A 25,670-nucleotide genomic window follows, 5' to 3' on the forward strand; every position below is an offset into this window, starting at 1 on the left:
CTTCCCACTAACAAGATACCACTCAAAGCAATGGAGCCCTCACCTCTCCAAGTTACGTTCTGGGCTGAGTCATTGTAAGCTTCAGTTTTAAAGGGCTACTAGTCAAAAGAAACACTGTAAAGGTATACATAGTAAATGCCAATGCAGGAAATTAAGTTAACCAAGGATGTGACTGAAAATGATGTTTCTTGTCTGAAATTCACCCCAGAAGTAAGATGAGCTAACCTGGTATAAAAGCAACTACCTAAACAATTTCTGGAGATGTGCGAAGTAGATTGGTTTAAAACCAAACCAAACCAAACAAAACAAAACAAAACAGAAACAAAAGCAAATGCCAAGTGTGTGGTGTACTCCTATAATCCCAGTGGCTGGGGAGGCTGAGGCAGGAGGATTACAAGTTCAAAGCCAGCCTCAGCAACTTAGTGAGACCCTGTCTTTAAATAAAATATTTTTTAAAAGAGTTGAGGATGCAGCTCAGGGTTTAAGTGCCTCTGGGGTCAATCCCTGGTATCAAAAAACCCCACAAACAAACAAACAAAAAATGAACAACTGTCATGATGAAACAACCTATGAAAGAAAGGCATTAAAACCACAAACCAGCTATCTGACATATTTACCTTGCATTCAATCTCTGCTTGTTTGCGCTTTGCTTCACTTAATTGAGCAAGCAGTCCTTTGTTCTGTGCAGAAAGATAGTGCACCTTCTCCTGTAGACTGATCACCTCTTGTTCTGCTCTTCGAAGATGATTACTATTGATCTGGTTCTAATGAGCAGAAATATAATTATGCACCCTATATAAAAAAGGGCTAAAAATTAAAAATTTTTACCTATCCATTTTATACAATGACATAAAAATGTTAACAGTTACAGGTCAGTTTTATTCAATAAACACTGAAAAAATGAGATTTAAAACTGTTTGATAATACTAATCCTCCAAAGGAAAACCTGCGGTCCATATTAGAAATGTCATAACTCAATACATCATTTATACAAAAGTCTATAAATTATAAGAATGTTTACGTATAACTTAAAAATATTCATTTCTGAAAGAGGCAATGGGGATATGAAGTGGGTAGACAGAGAAATGCATTGGGACGAGGACTACAGTCCGGGGTTGGGAGGAACATTAAAAGGCCAAATACCCCAGATCTGAAAACATTATGTAGCCCAAGACTGGGACTTATTAGAATCATAGGAAGCACCACTGTAATTCCAACTCTGTGTTACCAGTACTAGAGAAATAAACCTGGAGACAGACCTCGTTCTAAGGTAGTATGAAAGGAAGACCTAAAGACACCGAGAAAAGCCCTCTGGCAAACCAGCCCCTACTCTAAAATAAGGCATTGCTAAAGGATTTTGAAGGCTGTGGTACACTGTGGATAACCACAGAAACAACAAACCTCAAACTTAGCCCATCTCCTGACTATATTAACTCAAATCTCCCACATGAAAGGTCTGGTAGGAGGAAAAGTGTACCCATTTCTAGGTGTAAAACACTTTTACCTTAGACTACTGCCCCCTATAAAATATTGAGCTTTCATCAAAAATTTGCAAAGTATAGAAGGCAAAAAAAACCTAAAACACTAGCAAGGGACAAAGCAATCAATAGACGGTCTTATAAGATGACACAGATACTGAAATTATCTGATGGGGAATTTAAAATAACTATGATTAATATGTCAAAGGCTCTAAGAGAAATTTTGAAAATCTGTAAGATCAGATAGGTAATTTCCTCAGAAAATGAGAACTCCTAGCAATAAACAGAAAAACTAGAAATGGAAAACTCTGACAAGAATTTCTTCAATGGCTTCATCTAACAACTTGATGAAGTGGAGAAAATAATCAGTGAACTTAATGTCAATAGAAAACTAAAAACACAATAAGAAAAAAGTAATAGAGAGGGAGAAAGAAGAGAGCACCCAAGAGTTTGCTGGACAACAAGAAAGCAGGGATACAGTGCATGTATAACTCCTGGGTTTGACTCCCAGCACTACAAAAAGGAAAGAAATTCTATTGTACAATAAGAAACAACCCAATATGGATATCACTGGAACTAGATCCATATATGGGCAGAAGAAAAACCAAAATTACTTAATGACCAAGGCATAATATCCAGAAATTTTCCAAAATTCATGAAAGACACCATTTATAGAGCCAAGAAAATAAAAGGAAAAAGAGAGCAAAAACCACATCTAGGTATATCACATTCAAACTGCTAAAAATAAAGGACAGAAATTTTTTCTTTCTTTCTCCCTGCCACCCAGAGACACAAACTGATTTTTAAAAAGCATATACACATTCAAAGGAGAATGCAGGCAAACTCCTGAGGGAGAGACATCTAGAAAGAACATCTTAAAGGCAGCAGGATAAAGGAAAACCACATTACATGTAGAGGAACAAAAATAAGAATTACAATAGAATTTCAGCTTGCATGGTTTATGAAAGAGATAGAGAGTGATTTAAAAGCGGTGAAAGAAAAAAAGACCTGTCGATCCAGAATTCAATACTCTGTAAATATGTTTTAAACTCTCCCTGCTTCCTCCACCCCCTCCCCCCAAAACCCTAAGAAATTCTATTCGAGCAGCCCAGCACTACAAGAAATGTCAAAGGAAGCTTTCCAAGTGAAGGAATACAAGGATCTACACAAAGAAATGAGTACTGAAATGGAATAAATCTGAAGGGAAAACAATTTCATTAAAAATTTTTAAATCTATAAAAGATGCTGATTAAAGACAAAATTATTAGCATACATTATTATAATGTATGACAACAATAGCACAAGAGGAAGAATTAAGAATATACAGTTATAAGGATTTTATATCACACATGAAACAATTCATTTATAATTCATAACATTATTTGAAGGTAAGCTCTGATTGTAGATGTGTACCATAAAACCTAGAACAATCACCAAAAAAATTTCTTAAAAGGAATATAAATAAGCCAATTGTGAGTATAAAATAAATGTTCAATAAATCCAAGAAAAGATAGAAAAAGAATAAAAAATAAAGAACAGATGGAATAAACAAAATAACTAGCGAAGTGACAGAGAGTAACCCAAACAGGATCACAAAGCATGGACTAAGCATGATATCTGGAAGAAACTGTGAGACTGGATTTTTTAATAGTTTTATTGAGATACAGCTCACGCATAAAATTCACCTACTTTAAGTATACACATAGCTTAGTAATTTTTGGTATATTCAGAGTTAAACAACCATTTGTCAGGTTCAATTTTAAAGGTATTTAATATGCTGTTTATCAGATATAAACAGGTAAGCTGAAAATAAAAAAAGGATGGGAAAACTATAATTTAACTTGTGAATTTAAGTACCAAAATAAATAAATAACACCTGAATTCAGCAAGAGGAATGTGTTATATGTTGTCTTTGTCTGTGTTCTATGTCGCATATTTGTTTTTAGGATTTGATAATGTATCTCAATATAAATGGTTTGTTTTCCCAATCCTTGTATATTTCATTTTATGCATTCAAAACATTGTTTTGAAAAGGGAAGGGGTCCATAGGCCCCAGATTGCCAAAAAGCATTCATGGCACATTAAAAAAAGGTCAGAATCCCTGTACTGAAGAAACTTTTAGAGATACACACAAGGAAACACATGCACAAATGTGCAGAATAGCATTAATGCAAAAGCAAAAATCTGTATAAATCAAGAGGACAATAAATGACATATACTCCCTAGACAGACTTATGTAAAAGTTCTTAATATGAAGGAATTGGAGTTATACATAAAAACACAGGTAAACCTCAGTCTGGATGATGGGTATATGGGTATTTGACATAATTTCATTACACTTTTACACCACACTGTTTTTAGTTTCTACATGAATTACACCGGTTCAAACAATGACATTAGAAACCAGTGCCTTACACAATCCCTTTTCAGCAAAAATCTATCCAAAAATCATTCCCACAAGTCTGGAACAGTTCAAACACAAATTCCTTAAAAAGCCAAAATACCTAGTTGGAATTAATTTTCCCCTCTTATTTTCCATAGCAATTTCTATCTGTCTACTTCCAGATTTCTGAATCATATTAAAATAGTCACTTGTGCATGCCTGTTTACCAAAATATAAGTCCTTTAATGGCTGGGATAGTGCTTCTTGTGGTCAAAGTTCTCAAACCATGTTTGTTGAATATGATTCATTCACCTCTACCTGCTGTGAGATGAATCCTCAACACTGCTTAAAACCGGTATTTACATTATATTATCTTTGCTAAGATAAATTCTTTGATTATAAAAATAATAATATATAATAATCATCATCATCAGAAATTATTTCCCACTATAAAACCTAGATATTCTATTCTTCATAATCTTACAGTATCTCTTCAATGTTATTTTAATTATACTGAAAATACAACAAATAACTGTGAAAAATGTAAAAACAAAGATCTATTTAGTCTAAAGAAATTACACATTCATTTTGAGACAGGTGAATCATTTTGGCACAATGGAATACAGAATGACATGAGTTTACATTGCCCCTCTACGGACTGAAATAAATCCTTTGAAAACCAATAGCATCCACTGAGTAGTCAGCCCTCTGGAACCACACATTTTGCATCCATGGATTCAAACAAAGGATCAAAATATTAAAAAACAAAACAAAACACAATGCATCTGTAACTGAACACATACAGACTTTTTTTCTTGTCATTATTTCCTAAACAATACAGAATAACAATTACTTACATACCATTTGCATTGTATTAAGCATTATAAGTAATCAAGAGATGATTTAAAGTACATGGAAGAATAACAGTGGTCATATGCAAATACTAAACCATTTAATATAAGGGACTTGGAGATCTGCAGATTTGATATCTGAAAGGGATCCTATAAGCAATCCCATGGATAAGACGTAACAACTACATACAGAGTATGTCCATGCAAATGTAACCACATAAAAACCAAATGTATGGCTCAGGATGCTGGAGAGGAGGATTCCAAGTTCAAAGCCAGTCCCAGAAACTTTGTGAGGCCCTAAGCAACTTAGCAAGACCATGTCTACAAAATAAAACATAAAAAAGGGCTGGGATATGGCTCAGTGGTTAAGAACTCCTGGGGTCAATTCCTGGTACCAAAAAAGAAACAAATGTGCTTTCACAATGTAAATGGGTTCTATAAAAAAGCCCTTGAGATCTTAAGCATATTTAAGACAGCATTTATTAGAGTAATAGGGAACTTTAGAGAAAAACAGTAAACAAATTTTACAACTGATTACTTATTACATAACTTGAGGAAGCATCACTCACATAATATTCCACATTTGTGGTTCTCAATTAGGGGCATTTATGCTCTCCTAATCCCCATTCCAAGGGACTACTGAAAATGCATGGAAACAGTTTTGGTCACCACAACCTGGATTGGGAGAGATATGACAGGCACCTGGTGGGAGACCAGGTATGCTGTCAAATATCCTACAGTACCCAGGATAACTCCATAAAACAAAGAATATTAGCTCAAAATATTAAGCGTTAAGGTTGATAAATTTTTGCTCTACTTGAATGTTTCTTCTCAAGCTGTGCAACAAGGTCTGAGTTTTACCTAATGAAGTCAAATGCAGTCTACCCTGCTTAAAACTTTGTTGAATGGATCAACGAAGCAGGGATTAAATCTCTGAAATCAAAGAAAACAATTTTAAGCCCTTAACAATCACAGGCTAGACAGACCCATACTCCCTTTACCTTTATCCTCTGGATGATACAATCTATGATAAAACTCTGATCTGCTAATAATACTTTCAACCTACTGGGCTTTCTCATCATACCTGTGTTTCCATTTCCATCATCCTTGTTTTTATTTCTCTTATTTCTGCCTGCGTTTCAGCTTCTCTAAGTCGAATGGTCATCAATTCCTCTTGCAACTCATTACAGCATTTTTCTTAGGTGGATCTTTCCATCTCCCCAGTAGTACGAGCTAAGTGGCGCTAAAGCACAAAACTATATTGCAACAAAAACTCCCAGTATCAAAATAAGAGCTAACTTTACAAAGCATGTATTTGTGGGTTGATACTACAGTATGTTCCACATATTATTTCATTATTTTATTTAATTCCCAGAAAATTCTTAAAGTTAGGCACTTTTATCTTCATTTTACAGTAAGAAAATGGACACTGTGATTTCATAACTTTAGGAAAGTCACCGAGATAGTAACTGGCAGACCTGAATATAAACCTCAGAGGCAATTCAAATTTTTTCTCTACATATACTGAGGAGTAAGTCTGGTAAAGAGTACGATTTTTTATCCTAATTTTTAATAGAGTTTTTCATATTATTCTTCAATAAATGCCAAGAAAAGAAAAAAATAGGGTCATTCCTTAAGGAAGCAATATTAGAAGTTATGGGCAGTGTTTCTCAAAATTTGAAGTCAAGGACCAGTTTTGAGTTATCATTTTTTGACTTTCAGTTTATTGCAACCTGATACTTTCTATGAAATACTTAAAAAAAAAAAATAGCCATGGCAATGTCAAGGCATAATTTTACTCTTGGGACAGATGTCCCTATCTCCCCTCAATTCAAACCATTTCTGAAACGATGTGTAGTTTTTTTTTTTTTTTTTTTGTTTTTTTTAATTCCCTCGTTCTCTTCTGTCTCACAGACTGCTTGCATTTTCTTCCTTGTCAATAATTTTTCTCATGTGTGGATAAATTTGTGGGCATATAATTAGCTATATTTCATTTATTTTGTGAAATAACCATTTTCAAAGGAAGTTACAAATTTATAGACAAATTTATACTGCTGCCACCCTCCTGATGTTTCACACTGATCATCGATTTAATATCAACATTAGAAAAAATATGTACAGTATAAAAGGAGTACTTAGACTTCTTTGAAAAATATTATGTATACACAACAGTGCGACAAAAAAAATATGACCTGATTTCTATTGTATCTTTAATTTCATTATAAAAATTAAGAAGGAGGGGCTGGGGTGTAGCTCAGTGGTAGAGCACTTGCCTAGCACATGTGAGGCACTGGATTTGATTCTCAGCACCACGTATAAATAAAGGTCCACTGACAACTAGAAAAATATTTAAAAAAAGAAAAAGAATTAAGAAGGGAGAAACAGCTTAAGTGTACCCTCAAATTATAAATGCTCTTAATCTTGACATTAATCAAAGATTTTTTCTCACTTTTAACCCATCTCCTATAGTTGGTCATCAGCTACTTCAAACACAAACTAGATATTGGGTTTTTATTTGCTTTCTGAAAAGCACATAAAATATATTGGTATACCTGCCAGTGTTCTTCTAAATCCTTGACTTGCTGTCTAAGTTCTTTCAAACCCATAATGGCTTCTGCTTCTCTCAGCTTCACAGCAATGAGTTCCTCCTGAAGCCTTGCGACGTTATTCTCATCAGGAAAGGAGTTATTTCTCTAATTGAGAGAAAATTTAACTTGGGATTTTTGAATTCAAGAAATAATATAAAATATGGCACACACTATTTTGTATGATATGTAATTATATTTTATTCAATTTTATTAAAATATATTTCATACACCATAAACTTACCCTTTTAAAGTATGTGAGTTATTAGTCATCACCAAAATCTAATTTCAGAATATTTTTATATTTCAAAAAAGAAAGCTTGGGCTGGGGATATAGCTCAGTTGGTAGAGTGCTTGCTTTGCAAGCACAAGGCCCTGGGTTCAACCCCCAGCACCAAAAAAAAATAAAAAATAAAAAAAATAAAAAGGAACCTTATGCCCATTGGAAGTCATTATTCATTCTCTATACCCCCAGTTCCTGGCAACCACTAATCTACTTCCTGTGTCTATGGATTGGCCTATTATGGACATTCCATATAAATGGAATTATACAATATGTGGGGTTTTTCTGTGACTAGCTTATTTCACTTAGCACCATGTTTTCAAGGTTCATTTCTTTTTTATTGCTAAACAATATTCTAGTGTACGACACCACATTTTTATTTATTCACTCATCAGGGAATGGAAATCCAGGCTGTTTGCACTTTGGGGCTCTTATAAATACTGCTGATTTAAAGATTTAAAGAAAAACAACAGTTGAAAATCTGTTTTTATTTTCTTAGCATGTCATCTTGGTGAGGTGTGTCGAATCTTGTTTATCAGTCACTATCTATATCAATAGTAAAGAAATCAATACCAAGATGACCTAAATATTTGCTTGATGGATACAAGATTTTAAATCAATCTCTTACCACACTAAAAGACCCACCTGGGTAGTCAGTATTAAACTGCTCTGAAAAGTTAATAGGAGATCCAAAAATAACCCTGGGGAAAGTTCCCTGGGTAAACTAAGGTACTGTTGAGATTTTAAGGTCTGATTCTATGACATTTTCTATCTCTGAAACATTTTACAGTGGCCACAAAGATTTTAGTTCACAGGGATTATGGAATAAAGAAATTCTCATAAATTATACACCTTTTTATGATGGATTTTAAACATTTTTCTAAATTGAAAATCAGAATATACTAATCTATATGCATTAAAAAGACCACTGGAAGCAGACAAAGAGAATGTTGCACAACAAGTAACCATAATGCAAACTTCCAACTTCCTTTCTACTCTACGTGAATATTAACACAGTCACTTAAGAAATCTGACAGGTCTCACTATGTTTCCCAGGCTGGCCTTGAACTCCTAGGCTCAAGGGGTACTCCTACTTCAGTCTCCCAAGTAGCTGGGACTACAGGAATCTGTCACTTCCCCTGGCAAGAAATTCATTTTTTTTTTTAATTTATTTTTATTGTAAACAAATGGGATACATGTTGTTTATGTTTGTACATGGAGTAACAGGCATACCATTTGCTATTCTACATTTACCACAGGGGTAATGATGTTTGATTCATTCTGTTATTTTTCCTCCCCCCCCCACCCCTCCCACCCCTCTTTTCCCTCTATAGAGTCCCTCCTTCCTCCATTCTTGCCCCCCTCCCCCCCTATTATGTGTCATCATCCACTTATCAGTGAGATCATTCGTCCTTTGGATTTTTGAGATTGGCTTATCTCACTTAGCATGGTATTCTCCAATTTCATCCATTTGCCTGCAAATGCCATAATTTTATTATTCTTTATAGCTGAGTAATATTCCATTGTATATTATATACCACAGTTTTCTTTATCCATTCATCAATTGAAGGACATCTAGGTTGGTTCCACAATCTGGCTATTGTGAATTGAGCAGCTATGAAACATTGATGTGGTTCTATCTCTGTAGTATGCTGATTTTAAGTATTTTGGTATAGGCCGAGGAGTGGGATAGCTGGGTCAAATGGTGGTTTCCATTCCAAGTTTTCTAAGGAATTTCCACATTGCTTTCCAGAGTGGCTGCACTAATTTGCAGCCCCACCAGCAATGTTAGAGTGTACCTTTTTCCCCACATCCTCTCCAACACCTATTTTTGCTAGTATTCTTGATAATGGCCATTCTAATTGGGGTGAGATGGAATCTTAGTGTAGTTTTGATTTGCATTTCTCTTATTACTAAAGATGGTGAACATTTTTTAAGAAATTCATTTTTTAACTGGACCAACACAAACTCTTTCTACCAAATATTCAGTCTTTCCAACTGTAAGACTTAGATTCTTATCTAAACCATAGAGTCCTGACTACTCCTGGATTAGAAACCAATATTCTGTTAGGTATTTCTTTCAGCATTGTTGCTTGCTTTTTTTCACAAAAAAATCAGAGAATACATTTTCCAGAAAATATACAAACAAGCAGATTTCTAGCAAAATTATTCCACTTCTGATTCTAGCTACACCTGTTCTATTTCTTTAAGAAATAGTTAAGAACAACTGAGGTTGTTAAGTCAATTTTCTATAAGCCTTCTCGATACAATAGTAACCTAGGGGCAAAAAGAACAATCCAACATCAGTGATGTTATAGATGAGAAGAAAAAGATTCAGAGTTTGTTGATCTAGAGCACAGTTGCTCAAATATGAGAGTTATAAAAACCCTATAACTTTCCATTTACTCTACTTTTCTATTAGGCCTTGACATTCTTTGATACCTTGGAGAAGTAAGTTAGTATAGGTAAATAAGTACCACTCAAGCATAAGGTAATTTCCCATATTCCCATATTTTTCTAGCTTGGTTTAAATATTAACACTCAGATGGAAATTTTCCCTGAAATGTCTATATACTAGTCCTACTCTAATCTCTCCAATATAGATATTACAATATTTGAAGATACTTCATTTCTGTTTCCTAAGTTTCTTTTCTTCAACACTTAAATATCCTTTTATAAACAGTATCCTCTGGTTGGTTTTCCTCTAAAGAGTTCTAATTTCCATTTTATCCTTAATTATATGGCCTAGACTTAGTTGGTAGCAACAAAGAATAGCTGAACAATCTTTAAGATCTTTCTTCTTTTTTTTCTATTAGTTAACAATACGTAAGGTTTCTAATGTCAAAAATACCCAAGTTTAATTTAGTTGCTCAATGAATTCTTATAAATCTACCATATCTCCCTTTTAATTTATGGAGTGGACATCATTTGTGTAGTTCTACCTTTTCAATATCCAGGACTTTATCCTGCATCTCCTTTTAGTGCACCATTGAGACTCAGCTTCGCTCAGTCGGGCTTGGACCACTTCCTTCTCTAGCTTGTAGGCACAAAAATCTTCATTGTAGTTGGAACTGCATTTAATGGCTAAAGGTTTATAAACACATACTGAAATTTCATGGAAGCATGGAGATGTGTTATACAGTAAAAATAATACATAATTCAGGAATTAAGGCCCACTAAACAGTAAAAGTACATCTACTAAATTTCCCAGATATTTCCTCCACTTAACCTCTCATGAGTAAAAAAGTCCAGTTTTGGTATCTTTTAAAGATATTTTTGGTTTTAGTAAATAGTTATTATATTCACAAAATCCAATTCCATTTCCTTACATCATCTTCTTTATCATTTACATCTTTTAGTATCCAGATACTAAGAATTTGTTTTGACTCTACAGACCTGTCTGTGCAATAGGATAGTCACTGGCCACATATGGTTACTAAGCACTTGAAATGTGGCTAATCCAAGGTGAAACATGTTGAAAGTATAAAATACAAACTGAGTTTCAAAGACTTAATATGAATTAAGGGGGCTGAAGACGTACGTGGAAGTAGAGTGTTCACTTTGCATGAACAAGACCCTGAGTTCAATCCCTAGCACAACAACAACAACAAGACAACTCAATAATTTTTAGCACTGATTGTATGTTAAAATAAATATTTTAAATATGTTGAGTAAAAATTTAATTTATCTGTTTTTTTACTCCCTGTAATACGGCTACTAAAAAATTTTTAAATTATACATATGACTCAACAAATTGCTATTGACAGCACTGCTATAGACCACAGAAGACAAGTACACATTTATTGAAAATTCTATTTTACCTCTCATGGAAATAAAAATGGCATCCACAATAAAGTGAAACAACCTTTAAATCCCCAATAACCAAACCATGTTTGCCTTAAAGATGTAGATGTCATTAAAATGCTGGAAATGATCATTGGAAAACAGAGAAAAAGCAGATGCTCACAGAGAAATCAATCATAGAAGCATGAAACTTTTCCCATTTCCTTTCCTATCTATAATGTGAATTAATGAAGCAACTTAAGAAATTCTTTCCCAATCAGTTTCCCATACAAAAACAAAAAGCAAAAAGACATCTAAATCTTCATTATAAAAAGCTTTCTGGTCAGGCACTGTGGCATACACCTGTAATCCCAGCAACGTGGGAGGCTGAGGCAGGAGGATTCCAAGTTTGAAGTCAGTCAGCAACAGACTGTCTCAAAATGAAAAAAAAAAGGGCTGGGGGATGCAGCCCAGGAGTAAAGTGCCCTTGGTTCAATTCCTAGCACAAAACGAACAAACAAACACACACACACTTTTCTAAAACAACTTGTCTATCATTTCACACTTAATTCATGTAATTGAAGAAAAAGTAGCAACTCAAAACTTCAAAACAGGGTCAGAGAACAATCTACTGAATTGGCATGACTAGAGAAAAAAATATTTAAATCTTTAATACATTAGGAATAAAATGGATGTTAAATTAAAACTATTAAAAATTATTAACAGCTGGGCACAGTGGTATACAAGTCTGTAGTCCCAGCTGCTTAGGGGGCTGCTGAGGAGGATCACTTGAGTCCCGAAGTTCAAGACTAGCTTGAGCAACATAGAGAAATACTGTCTCAAAAAAGACTAAAATCTTAATTAAAACACTTGGTGTTCTCTTGTCCCAGTAAAAAAAAGATGTTCAAATGGTGACTTTCTAATTCCATGAGCTACATATTGCTTCTCTTAATAGTATTTTAAATATTATTTTTAGTTGTTGATGGACATTTATTTTATTTTTTTTATGTGGTGCTGGAAATCAAACCCAGTGCCTTACACATGCTAGGCAAACGCTCTGCCACTGAGCCACAACCCCAGCCCCTCCAAGTAATTTTGATGCTAGGAATGATTAAAATACTTTAACACAGGAAGTGCACTGGCAACAGGTATACCGCATTAGCTAATACTTTATTAAAGGGGAAAAAAGCACTCTTTGGAATGACCTCATCCAAATAGTGCCACAATTTGTTTAATGAGATCAAAAATTTTACAAGCACTACCAGAATTGTTTGCCTTTAACCTAAAGCCCTGATACTGTAGTTCAGGTTTGTTTGCCACCATCCTGTAAGCAGATCCCCCAAAAAACATTAAACTCAAATGGCCCATAGAAGAATGGAGCCCTTGATCTGATATAAACCAATTATTTCAACCAAAAACAAAAACTACAGTAATATGGGGAACAAAATTTTATCAGTAAAATTTACTAAGAGCTGAAATGTTTTGATAACATGTTAACTCTGTATAATACATACCCTATGCTTTTTATATGCCAAAATATTATTTTATACTTCTGGATTAAGATCATTCTATGTGTTATGCAATTTCTTTTCTTTCTGTTACAGGTTTACAGAAGGTAATTCTTAATTCCCAGGTCATGATGATGCTCAACTAACATACTGCAAATTTTACAGGATCTAAGGAATACAGAGTATTTCTGGCATCAGAAAATAAAATATCAATCTGTACCTTTTCAGGTTTTTTTATGTCTAGTTTACTACTTCTGTCTTTCCCTCTGTTGTCATTTTCTGCAACTTTCAATCCTAGTCTTATTTTGGTTCTCTGTTCTTGGTATTTTAGTCTTGTCTCCATGATTAGTCACCTACTTTACTTTCTCTAGCAATGATTTTTACTCCTTGAGTCACAGACTCTTAGCAATCACAAAACTCAATTTTCCAAAACAAAAATATAACACTCACAAGTTCTGTATATAATTTCTGACCTCCCTGAAGCATTCGTATACCCCAAGTCAAAAAATTTCTTCACAAGGTACTTCTTTAATCCCAGACTATTCTTATGATCAGTTACCCTATGTAAAGTCCACACTGGTTCTCTAACACCAAGTATTAGAATTTTCAGCTGCTCTAGTTTCTGACTGACTGCTATTCATTTCCATACGAATGTGCTACCAAATAAAACTGCATTGAAAAGTTATCATCATCTTCCATAAACCAATTCCTTTCCTTGATTTCACTATTTGCTACTGGCCTAAAATCCCTTATTTGTCTCCATCAAACACTTAATATTTTGTGCTCTAGAATGTTTCCCTGTTATTCCTTCCTCTTCATTTCCCACCACTGCCCTAGTAACTGGTCTCTGTATTGCCATTTTTACCCTACAGCAATTCACTTTAGGGCACCAGAGTTCCCTAAAGAGCATTTTCAATCACATAGTTCCTAAAATCAAAAGTTTGTGATTGTCCTCTACTGTTTAAGGGATAAGTTCTAAATTCCATAGTTTCATTTGTTATTTCTCCTTTTATACTTCCCATTTGTTGCTCAACCCACTGTAATCTAGCTTAGTTGTACTCCTTTTATAAAACTTCTATTCAGTAACAATATCAAGACCCAATGACGAGCTCTTCTCTTTTATTCAGCTTTTTACCTTCAATGAACAGTCTATGACACTTAACACTGTCAGCCACTTAAACTCTTACTTCCCTTACTATTTTCATCCTGAGAAAGTTTAATTCCACGCTTATTAATACACACACATTAGTGAAAAGTATACAAGTACTAGTGTACTTTCTTTAACATTCAAAGTGAACCTAACTCCATTAAGCCAATTTCATTTCATTATCAATTTTTCCATTCAGTAATTAGCCCTGTCCATTGTATCCATATCCATTTATATTGGACAAAAGATGTTTTCATTAGGATCAATTCTAAACAGGTAAACATTTTCAAATGAGTTTAAATTTGTTGATTAAAGGTTTTATTGTTTATTTCATTTTGCATCTGACCCATTAAAACTTCTGCAACTGAATTTCTTTTTTGGACATTATTTCTACTATATCCTGTATTCCCTATTCAAATTTTTGCACATCTAAATTTGGTCAGGAGGGTGACAATTCTGTCAAATGTTTAGTCTATTATAAATTTTACCACGTCAGTTTTTGCTTTTGTGTAAATTTGGTTCTATTATTAGCAGTCTGTGTCATTAGCTAAGCATGCTAATAATGGAATAATGTTACTATTAATCCTAAAAATAGCCTTTATTGAACACTATGTGCTAGACATTGTTCTATCAACTCAGTACTTAAGGATCAATGACAGTCCTCTATTATAATTACCTCTGTCACAGGACAAAAGGGAGCATAGGAAGGTTAAAAAGATGCCTCTGTGGACTATACACAGCCTGAAGTCAGCTATTAGTTTCAATTTCCTATTCTCCACAAAAAGTTTTATAACACGTGTTGATATTTATAACTAATAACACTGGTGATAAAAGCTAATATACTAAGTGCTTACTATGTACCAGGCACATGCTAAACACTTTATATTCTCATGTAAACTTCACTACAACTACCACTTTAATAATGAAATTAATAAGACTCAGAAAGGTTAAACAGTAATTGATAGTGCTATTAATTGAGAACATGAACTACAAAGCCCATGTTCCTAACCTAAACATGTGTTAAATGACAATATATATCCTTCTAAGGATTAGTGGTATATTAAGAAATCTAAGCTTGTTTTAAAAAACTAAGTATCTAGGTCTCCATATTGTCCTTGTAATAAAATATTCTTCAGAGTATATTTCATATTCAAATTAATAACTTGGACATATATATGTAATTTTTTTTAACCAAATGACAACTGCTAAAATCATGACAGCTGATACTGAGGGTCCATAAATTTAAAAGTCTATGAGTAGTTGGGCACAGTGGCACAAATCTATAGTCCTAGCTACTTGGGAGGCTAAGGCAGGAGACAGTGGCACAAATCTATAGTCCTAGCTACTTGGGAGGCCAGTCTAATCAACTTAATGAGACCCTGTCTCAAAAATGAAAAATTTAAAAGGTCTGAAGATGTAGCTCAGCAGAATACTTGCCTATCATGCCTAATTATGGCCCTGGGTTCAGTCCCCAATATTGAATTAAAAAAAAAAAAAAGGAATCCCCTACACTTACATCAACTTCTGCCAACATATCTCTTCAATATTTCTGGGATCCCAGCAATTCCATTCCATTCCAGTGCAACTGAACAGAAGTGTAAGTTCTAGAATCTGTTTTTCAATTTCATGCACTTTTCTGGTGTTGCGAAAGTTACAAAGGTAAAGGTAAGTTACAAAGTTCTTAGTGGTTTTTTTTTTTTTGCTTGTGGCTTAAAGAAAATTCCCAGATTCAATGTTTGAAGGATATAATTAACAGTGAAATGGAAACATTTGTATCTAGGGATGTTCCTTGGCACAAATTGAGTATTACTTAAACTTTCCACATATTGGGTATCCCTTACCTGAAATGCTTGGGACTAGAAGTGTTTCAAATTTTGCAGTTTTTCAGATTTGGAAATTTCTGCAGAGATCCCAGTGTTTGAACATACCTAATCCAAAATCCAAAATCCAAAACTATTGGGTATCATAACTGTACTCAAAAATTTCAGACTTCAGAATATTTTGGATTTCACATTTTTAAACTAGGGATGCTCAACCCATATTGTTAAGTGAATAAATCCTAATGAAAAAAAAATGTCTATAAAACATACCAAATATTGGTCTGGGCTTGTGGCTCAGTGATAGAGTTCATAATCTTCACTACCATATATTCTAAATACTTTTAAAAACCAAGCAATATAGATGTACTCTTTACAGATCTGCTACACTGCATTTATTTTTAAAAATGTCATTTTTATATGATTTGTTCACCTAGCATGCGTGGGGCCCTGGGTTTGATCCTCGGCACCACATAAAAATAAAATAAAGGTACTGTGTCCACCTATAACTAAACAAAGTATTTTTAAAAAAACAAATTGTCTAAATTTATTTACACATTATGTTCCTAGCTAATTTCAAAACCTAACATTCGTATATCCTTTATAGGAATCCATACATTTCAGAGAACTCTATTTTTCTCTTCTGTAACACTTATCACAACTCTTAATTAAAAAGTAGTGCTATTAATATTTAAAAGGCATATATACACTATACTATCTAAGCAATACCAGGGACAATTGCATTACTACAATATAAACAAAACCAAAGAGTGCTTTTCAGAGTAGGTAAGCAAACTATTTTTCGAATAGACTAGATTTTGGTTTACGAGAACAAAAACCCGTATGATTTACACAGAGTGTGACTCTTTCAAGTAAGAGGTACTACCTATGGGGCCAGGGTGGGATAATTTCAATACTATTGATACTATATAATGGAAGATAGAAATAACACCAAAATCCACCACAAAAGATTTCAGAGATGGGGGCTGGGGCTGTAGCACAGTGGCAGAGTGCTTGCCTAACGTGTGGATTCGATCCTCAGTACTGCATAAAAATAAATAAATAAAATAAAGGTATGTTTCCATCTACAACTAAAAAAATCTATATTTAAAAGAGTTGAAAGTTGAAATGGACATAGCTAAAAAAAGATTACAGAGATGAATTGTAACTCAGACTGTTTTTAAACTATATTGTTTTAATAAATTTCAAATTTATAAGATTTGGTCATATACATTGAGCTTTCCTAATCTGAAATGCTCCAAACTCTGAAACTCTTTGAACACTACCATGATGCTACAAGTGGAAAATTCCAATCTTTGATTTCATATGACTTCGGATAAGGGATACTCTATTTGTATATGGATATAAAGCTCACTTGTAAGCCAATTTTACACAGGGAGGAAAATCTTCTGAGGGCAGGAAATGATAAAAAGGGCAGCAGTCTATACAGTATCATGGTTAATGACGTACTAGAGCACAGATCAAACTTTTTCAGAAGCATATTGTACTTCTAGAATTTTTAGTTATATGAAGCAATAAATCCCCTATTTTTTAAAAATATTTTTAGTTGTAGATGGACACAATGCCTTTGTTTTATTCATTTATTTTTATCTGGTGCTAGGAATAGAACCCAGTGCCTCATACATGCTAGGCAAGCACTCTACCACTGATACAACTCTAGCCTCTAAATCCTCTTTATTATCTAGGCCTGCTTAAATTGGCTTCTCTGTTATCCAAAATAAAATTATACCCAAATAAATATTTTTAAAGATACAGTTAAATGAACACAATAATATTAACAATATAACCTAGGAAATATTTAAAACAGTAATTACCAAATATGACTGTGGGTAAGTAATCACTTTGGAAGTTTTGTAATATAAAGATGAAGACAGCCCAGTCCTGACCCACTGCATTCTAAATAACTGGAAGGGGAGTGGCCTGAAAATCAGTATATTTTGAAAGCTGCTTTGGCATAGCCATAGTGTAGACTTCATTTGAAACACACTGGTTTCAAAAGAAAATTAACACTTTTTAAACATTAATTCAAAACTCTATGTATAAGTCATTAATATATACAATAATTATATCCTGCTATTATCAAATTCCTAGTGATAATCTATTCACTAAGTATCTCAAATAGTATTTTCCCTGTTTAACTGTATTATATATTTTAGTTTAATTTTACATGTAATGAAATGTACCATGGTAAATGTGGTAAATGACCATGACTCATAAACCTATTAACATATATTTTCCACGTTTCCAAAGTGAATATATTTAAAAACAAAAATAGAGGGAAACTGTCAAGAGTCCTTAATTTAATTTCTTTCAATTCTGCTATCAGTTTCACTTCACATTATTTCCATGTTAAGTTTCAGCTGGTCAGTTCCCTGTCTTCAGGGGTTGGTTCAATTTTGAACTCAAATCCCTTTCTTGGTTAACCTAGCTCTCAAACAGAAAATATTATTTTAAAGTTTGGTAAGGTATGATGAGGAACTAAACAAAATGTTTAGGATCTGAGAAACTTCCACACACATGACCCCTATGACCATTAACTAAGGCAACCGTTTTAAAGAATGAAGAAGATTTGGGGATGAGGAAAATAAGTCTTTAAACACTTAAAAGTACCAGTATCTCTAAAGTGATATGACAATAAATAAGAGAAATATTCCAATTCTATTCTTTAACCTATTTATTAGGTTATGGGTTGATATAGAAAAAAAAAAAAATATGTTCTCTAATATAACAAGTGGGTGTAGAGGAATACAGTACTAAGAGCAGTGATTTTTGTGTTCAACTACCTGGACTGTTAGTGACCTTTGCCATACACATTCACCTATTTTATTCCCATAATAAGAGAAATGAAGAGGAAGAGACGGAATATGCCTAGTGTGTGCCACATAATCTTATAGTTTATTGAAAAACCAATAAGTGTGGTCCACAAGAAAATAGAAAATGAAAAAATGTCTGTGTAGTAGGAAGTAGACATTTATTCAGAGGTAACTTCATCTACATCTACTGCACTTCAACATACCATTTAAAAGTTGAATAATTAAATGTGGTGGTATGCTAGACAAAAGATTAAAGAGAAAATCAAAAAGTATTCCCTATAGTTCTAAGCAACATGTGTTTGAATGTCACAGAGCAGTAAAACCAAGATGAGTACGATGTTAAGTTGCTCTGAACGTGTTTGGGAAGAAAGTGGGGTTTATTAGTGCATAACACTAAAAAAGCAAGACAAAAGAAAGCAAGAGAAAGGAGACAAGGACTTCAAACTTGTTTAAATATATAATGTTAGTCAGGTTTATTTTGCTAAAAGAAATTGTAATAAGCATGTCTAAAAGGCCATTCTTGTTTGTTTCTTTATGTTCTTAATGTCGGTTATAATTTACCCTATATCTTGCCACAGGAAGGACACTTCCTTAGACAGGAAGATAGCTGATTTTAAAAGCTGTATTTCAAGACATGGGTTTTTAAATACCCTATATGATCAAACAATTCACTTACAAGTTTTTGTTTTTGAGAACTGAACCAGTTAACATCTAGTTAATGTACTAGATGTAACAGTGAGGTAGTAGGAAGCACCCTTTTCCAAGAGGAAAATTTAAAAGGATGTAGTCCTTTATTTACGTCTTTTTAGTTTTCAAAATTTTCAAATCTATAGAAGAGTTGAAATAACAGTAAAATGACACCCATATGCCCTTCAGCTCTATTCATCAGTTTCTATATTGCCACATTGGTTTTTGTTCTTTCTATATGTAGGCAACCATACACTATGCATGCAATGAACATATGTATGCAGATTTTTTCTGAACCATTTGAACATATTACAGATATCATGACACTTTACTATATACTCCAATATGCATCTTATAAGGAACTGTCCTATACAACCAAATGCCATTATAATAAACTAAATTAACAGTAATTCCATTATTAATTCCATTAGATCAAATTTCTATTTGAATTTCTCCCAAAGGACTCAAATGTTTTATTTTTTTCAAAATCAAACCAAGGTTCATGCTTATGTTTGGTTATTGTATCTCCTAGCCTCTTTAAATCTATGACAATCTCTTCTGAATTTTTTATTTTTCATGACACTGTTAACTTTTTAAAGAATGTATTGTTCAAGCTAAAACAAAAAACCTCCTACTCCAACAAAACTCTAAGGAATAGTTTTTATTACCTTTTTCAAACCAAACAGGTAGCAGATTAAAACTGGTACTATATATATTAAAAGGTTGTTTGGCTAAAGGGGGTTAAGTATGGAAGACATAGGCAAAGAAACTTAAACATCTTAAGTCAAAACAGAAAACTTACAAGAATAGCAGAAGATAGTTTTTTATATAATACACTGGTAAACATATATTTTGTTATTTATATGTTTTATTATATATATAAATATTTGGTAAAATATAAACAATCAGTATTGATAATTACAGAGAGGAGGTTTGGTCTCTTTTTTTTGGACTGGGTATTGAACCCATGGGCACTTAACTACTAAGCCAAATCCCCAGCCCTTTTTATTTTATTTTGAGACAGGGTCTGGCTATGTTGTTTAGGGTCTCGCTAAGTTGCTGAGGCTGGTTTTGAACTTGAGATCCTTCTGCCTCAATCTCCCAAGTCACTGTGATTATAGGCGCATGCTAACACAACTGGGTTTTTTTTTTTGTCTCTTATAAGACGCTAACTTGTGGGTTTAATTTTTTAATCCTATGAGATTCAAAGAACTTTCTCCAGGTTGTGGGTGAAGTTCAGTAGTAGCATGGATAAGGTCCTTGGCTCATCTTCAGCACCACAAAACAAACAGAACTCTGTCTCTATTTGGTATCATTTTAATCATACACAAAAGACTGTCAGCTATCTGTCTATCTTCCCCTGAGGGGTTACTCTGTTCCTGGAGGTACTGCAATACCAGGGGGATGGATGGAATAAGCTCCTATTTCATCTCCCTAATCCAAATGCATTTAATAACTTGTCCTTGGATAGAGGATATATCAGATATTAAAATGCTAAGAATGGATACTACACTTAACCTAGCCAAAAGGCCCAGAAGTGCTCAGTCTGTTACTTCTGTCATTTGTCTCACTGAAAAAAAGTATTCTAATAGAATAGATGATTTAAATTCTGAAAAAGCATACAATACCCATAGTGCTCCCCCAACCCCAATACCTCTAACAAAGAGTAGACTTGTATAAAAGGAAAAGTAACAAACAGCCACCAAGTTTTATCTTATTAACTGAAAGTGCTCACATGGCAGAAAATCCTGTATCTGAAGAAAATTTGATTCACCTTTTTGATAATGGAATAATTTTATTTTGATATCCTCATATTTTGCTTATGGGAGTTAGCTGAGCAAAAGATTCATCCCTGTTTTTTTTTTTGGCCTTTTTTGGATACCACATAATTAAACTTCAAATAGGCCAAATAGGCACTCTAGTGCAGTGTAAAGCAGCTTTTGTCTTTTTTTGGACAAGAAAAGGATGTATGGTGATACATTCCATTTGCTAATGATAAACACTGTCATACTGGCTAAAGTAAGATCCTGACAAGGGCCTTGGACAGTGGTGCGAAGACATCAAAACTTTTTTTTTTTTTTTTTTTTCTTTTTTTGTGGTGCTGGGGATTGAACCCAGGGCTTTGTGCTTGACAAGCAAGCACTCTACCGAACTGAGCTATCTCCCCAGTCCCACCAAAACTTTTTTAAGAATGAATTCCAAAAGGCTTTTCTGGATCCATGTGAAAATCATTTCCTCTTTTTGTCATTTTACCACTTATTGCTTTTATTTCTCCAGATCCTCTTCTTTTAGTTGATGACTATTATGCTCTAAACTTATTACTTCCTTACTCTGAATTCTTAACCACTACATCTTTCTTTTAGAAAGACTTTATCCAGACTGAGAAATAAATTCTCACAGGCTGGGAATGTGGCTCAGTGGCATAGTGCTATCCTGGAATGCCTGAGGCCCTGGGTTTGACCCCCAGCACCACAAAAAAAAAAAAAAAAAAAAAAAAAAGAAAAAAAGAAAAAAAAGAAAAAAAGAAACAAAAATAATAAATTCTCTTTTTGTGGCAAGGTCCTTTAACTGTATTTCTCCTCACCAGAGGCTTGATGTAAATGCAGCCCAGCCACACTAGGACTGTGAAATTAAAACTCAGTTGTTAACTAACTTATCTCTTTCTTTTTTATCTCCCTTCCTTCCTTTGATTGGGAATTGAACCCAGGGTGTTTTACCACTGAGCTATATTACCAGTGTCTTTTATGTTTTTATTTTTGAGACAGGGTCTAAATTGCTGAGACTGGTCTCAAACTTGGGATCCTCCTGCCTTAGCCTCTCGCTTGCTGATATGACAGACATGTACCACCATGTCTGACTTGTTTTTACTTCTGAATATATCTTACATGTTACAGAACACCAGTTACACTTATTGTTACGTTATCTGCCATCCATGTCTGTTAGCTAATAATAGTTCTATATTTCTTGGCATTTATTCTGATTATTTCCAGCTTTTCCTCCATGCCAATATTTTACTTTGTAGTGTTATCCACTGAATAGACCTATACTTTTGTGATTTCTGCAATGATGTGACTTCAACTTGTTTTCTTACAAATTTTCTTGTTCACCTTATCATATTATCATCTTGTTTTTTTATCTCTGAATTTATGAATTCATGTTTTTTTTCAGCGTGAAGTCACTGTAATTCCTCTCTTAGTCTTGAAATACTATCCTCCTCACTGGATCTTTTGATTGTAAATGTTCTCTCTGTTACAGTGATAGAAACCATGATGCCAAGACCTCTCTTTTCATCATGTTCATGGTATGACTGTCCACATAGTCCAAATGCTCTAATAATTTGGCTGACAATAACTTTCTTTCTGCTGCATCTGAGATCTACTTCCTTTGTCTCTCACTCTCAAACTCACTCTCACTTTTCAATGAGGGAACAGCACAAGGAGAGGAAGAACCTGGCTAAAGAAGGGTTCTGCTCACTCTTCTGAGATTTTGTTAGGTATTTTGCATCATGGAATTGGGGGACTACATCCCAAAGCTAAGGTTAGCATTCTCATTGTTTCTCGGAGTCAGGATGTTGGTTGCTCTAGGGCCTTCACTTTAGTTAAGACAGGTATCCACTGTCTCATTTTTCTCACTGGCTTGGTCCTTGGAGAAGTTTCTACCACCCCCTCAGATGGAAAATTAAATACTTGTTTTCCCTTCTGTCCACCCTTGGGATATGAATGAATTCTCTTAGGATTTTGCTGACTCACACAGCTTGGAGTGTGGGATAGAAGGGAACAGACAGTTGACTTCAGAAGCCATGACTTGCTAGGGCTCTCTGCTCTACAACTGCTTGTTTATTTTGTTAGCTGTTAGTTTTTAAAGTTTATTGCATTAGGTTATGCTCCTTTCCTCTAAGGTTGTTTTTGGTAGAAAATATAGTTTTACCTTTAAAAAAATCATTACTTACTATTTTGTTGGATGGTTGGTGTAAGTAATTCTGGATGTTTTAATCTACCTCTGGAGCAACCATGTATTTAATAAATACATCTTTATGTACAGTAAAATACAGATGTTCTTGAACTTATAACGGGGTTATGTCCTATTGTAAAAGTCCAAAGCATACCTAATAAACCTAACTTATGACCATCACAGGTCAGCAACATTGCACTGCAGAATACTGGTTGTTTACCTTTGTGATCGTGTGATTGATGGGCAGGTGCAGCTCACTGCTACTGCCCAACATTACGAGACAGTATTATTCATCCTATCACTAGCACAAAAACATCAAAATTCAAAATCTGAACTCTCGTGTCAACTAAATGCGTATCATTTTTACATCAACATAAGTTAACATTCTAAGTATGAGGACTGTCTATAATTAGAACCTGGTACCTGCTCTTATGGTAAAGAATGTTACTCTCTTATACATGACTATTTTCTCCTTTATAAAATTAATTCAGCAAATTTTTCAGTACCGTTAAATGCCAGGTATTAGGCATACAGTAGTAAATATGAAAAAGTTCTAATATATGTACACAAATGTATGAAAGTTAATTTTTAAAGTGAAAATAATTTCAGACACTGGTTAAGAGCCATTAAAAATGTAAAACATAAGCTGGGTGCAGTGGTGCACACCATAATCCAGGGGCTCTGGAGGCTGAGGCAGGAGGATTGTGAGTTCAAAGTCAGCCTCAGACACTCAGTGAGGCCCTAAGGAACTCAGTGAAACCCCTGTCTCTAATAAATACAAAATAGGGCTGAGGTTGCGGCTCAATGGTGAGTGCCCCTGTGTTCAATCTCTAGTACCGGCTGCCAATGTAAACATGATGATGATGTAGAGTAAGTGAGGGACCTACTTTATATGATGATAAGGAAAATCTCTGTGAGTCAGTGACTGCTGAGATTTAAATGATGAGAAGGAACCAGCCATGACAAGATCATGGAAATTGCCAATGCAGAAAAGAGGAAGAACAAAAGCCTTAATGCAGGAGTAAAAGAGCTTTATTTGAGAAACAAAAAGTAGGTGTTGCTACAACCAATATCTAATGGGAATGTAGATTAAGATGCACAGAGAAGTAGGTAAGATCCAGACAACTTAGGGACTGTAAGGCCATAGAACGAGTGTATTTTTGCTAAGTGCACCACGTTCCTCTGTTGCTTTTTTCTTATAATTATTTGGGAATTCTAATTCTAATATTCTTTCTAGCAGTGGTTACCTTAAAAGTTATTTAAATGAATGTACACTTTGAAAATTATGATAATTATATAATTCATATAAAGAATGAACTTCTACCCTCTGCTCTTTTCCTTCAAGCCCTTTACTCTATCGAGGGCGAATATTTCAACAGTTTTGATGGAGATCACTATACATAACAAATACATATATGCAAATGTATTTAATGCATGTATATTAACATACATATTTAAAATGTACAGATGTGCATATTTTGTAGGTCTTAAACACATATGCACACACTTAATATACATAAACTTATAATACAGATATCTATATAAGTTTTTTAACTCATCCAAGTGGAAAGATGGCATGTACTCTGTCCATAATTTGCTTTTAATCAGTTAATATGTCTTGCAGCTCTTTCTTTGTTCTTCCTAAAGGATATCAAATATTCCAGAGTATGAATATACCATGGTTAACTGTTCTCCTATTGATGGGTGATTACTAAAATTTAAAAATACTGTAATTGAGTTTAATTTCCAGTACCAAAAACAAATCATAACAACCCCCCCCCTAAATACTGTATTAAAAATAATGTTGGAACTATCTACCCATCCTAAGAACTTACACAAAGAACACAAATCTAAAGTAGAAATAAAAATAAGAACAGGAACTAATAAAACATAAAAGAAAGATAGCTTATTAAATTTACAATTTTTTACTAGTATCATACTAGCCTTTGGTTTTTAGATTAGAAATATATATAGGCTGCTGGAAGTGTCATTGTTTTCCCCTTTTTGAATTTCCTTCAGAAATTTAATTTTTCAAGGGTTGATAACTAGTTGTTAAGGTCTTACATATACTTTAAAACATGAAATAACTACTTAATACATCTCAAATTTAAAACTGAAATTAAAATTGGCAATTAAAATTGAAAACATTACTCACAGCAGATATCACACCCTTAAAGGAAATAACAGAAACAATTAGTAATCTCCCTATGTTCTTTTCATAGAGATTTCAAAATAAATCTAAGGTTATACATAGGATGTGGGTTTTTCTCTGGGAGCAGTATTACAGAGGTTTGTGGTATAAGGACAGGTCATGTCACAATGCAGGTTGCTTAGTCTCAAATACAAGTGTAAAGCTTATGTTT

General features: G+C 33.9%; 1 protein-coding gene and 1 long non-coding RNA gene across 15 annotated transcripts in view; one reads left to right on the top strand and one right to left on the bottom strand.

Annotated features, from left to right (window-relative positions):
- Positions 1-25,670, bottom strand: part of EVI5 (ecotropic viral integration site 5) — a 263,393-nt gene that overhangs the window by 61,704 nt on the left and 176,019 nt on the right. For all 14 annotated transcript variants that reach the window (XM_079146326.1, XM_079146338.1, XM_079146331.1 and 11 more), the window contains one exon: positions 618-764. In XM_079146326.1, the coding sequence (XP_079002452.1) occupies positions 618-764 (147 nt within the window). The remainder of the gene's footprint in view (positions 1-617; positions 765-25,670) is intronic.
- The window catches only part of LOC306669316, a 39,967-nt gene continuing 27,403 nt past the window's right edge, over positions 13,107-25,670 (top strand). Inside the window, exon 1 of the long non-coding RNA XR_013766068.1 lies at positions 13,107-15,677. This is a non-coding gene — a long non-coding RNA (uncharacterized lncRNA). The remainder of the gene's footprint in view (positions 15,678-25,670) is intronic.

This window comes from Sciurus vulgaris (assembly GCF_902686455.1).
Source record: "Sciurus vulgaris genome assembly, chromosome: 1".
In the NCBI taxonomy this organism is placed as follows: domain Eukaryota; kingdom Metazoa; phylum Chordata; class Mammalia; order Rodentia; family Sciuridae; genus Sciurus; species Sciurus vulgaris.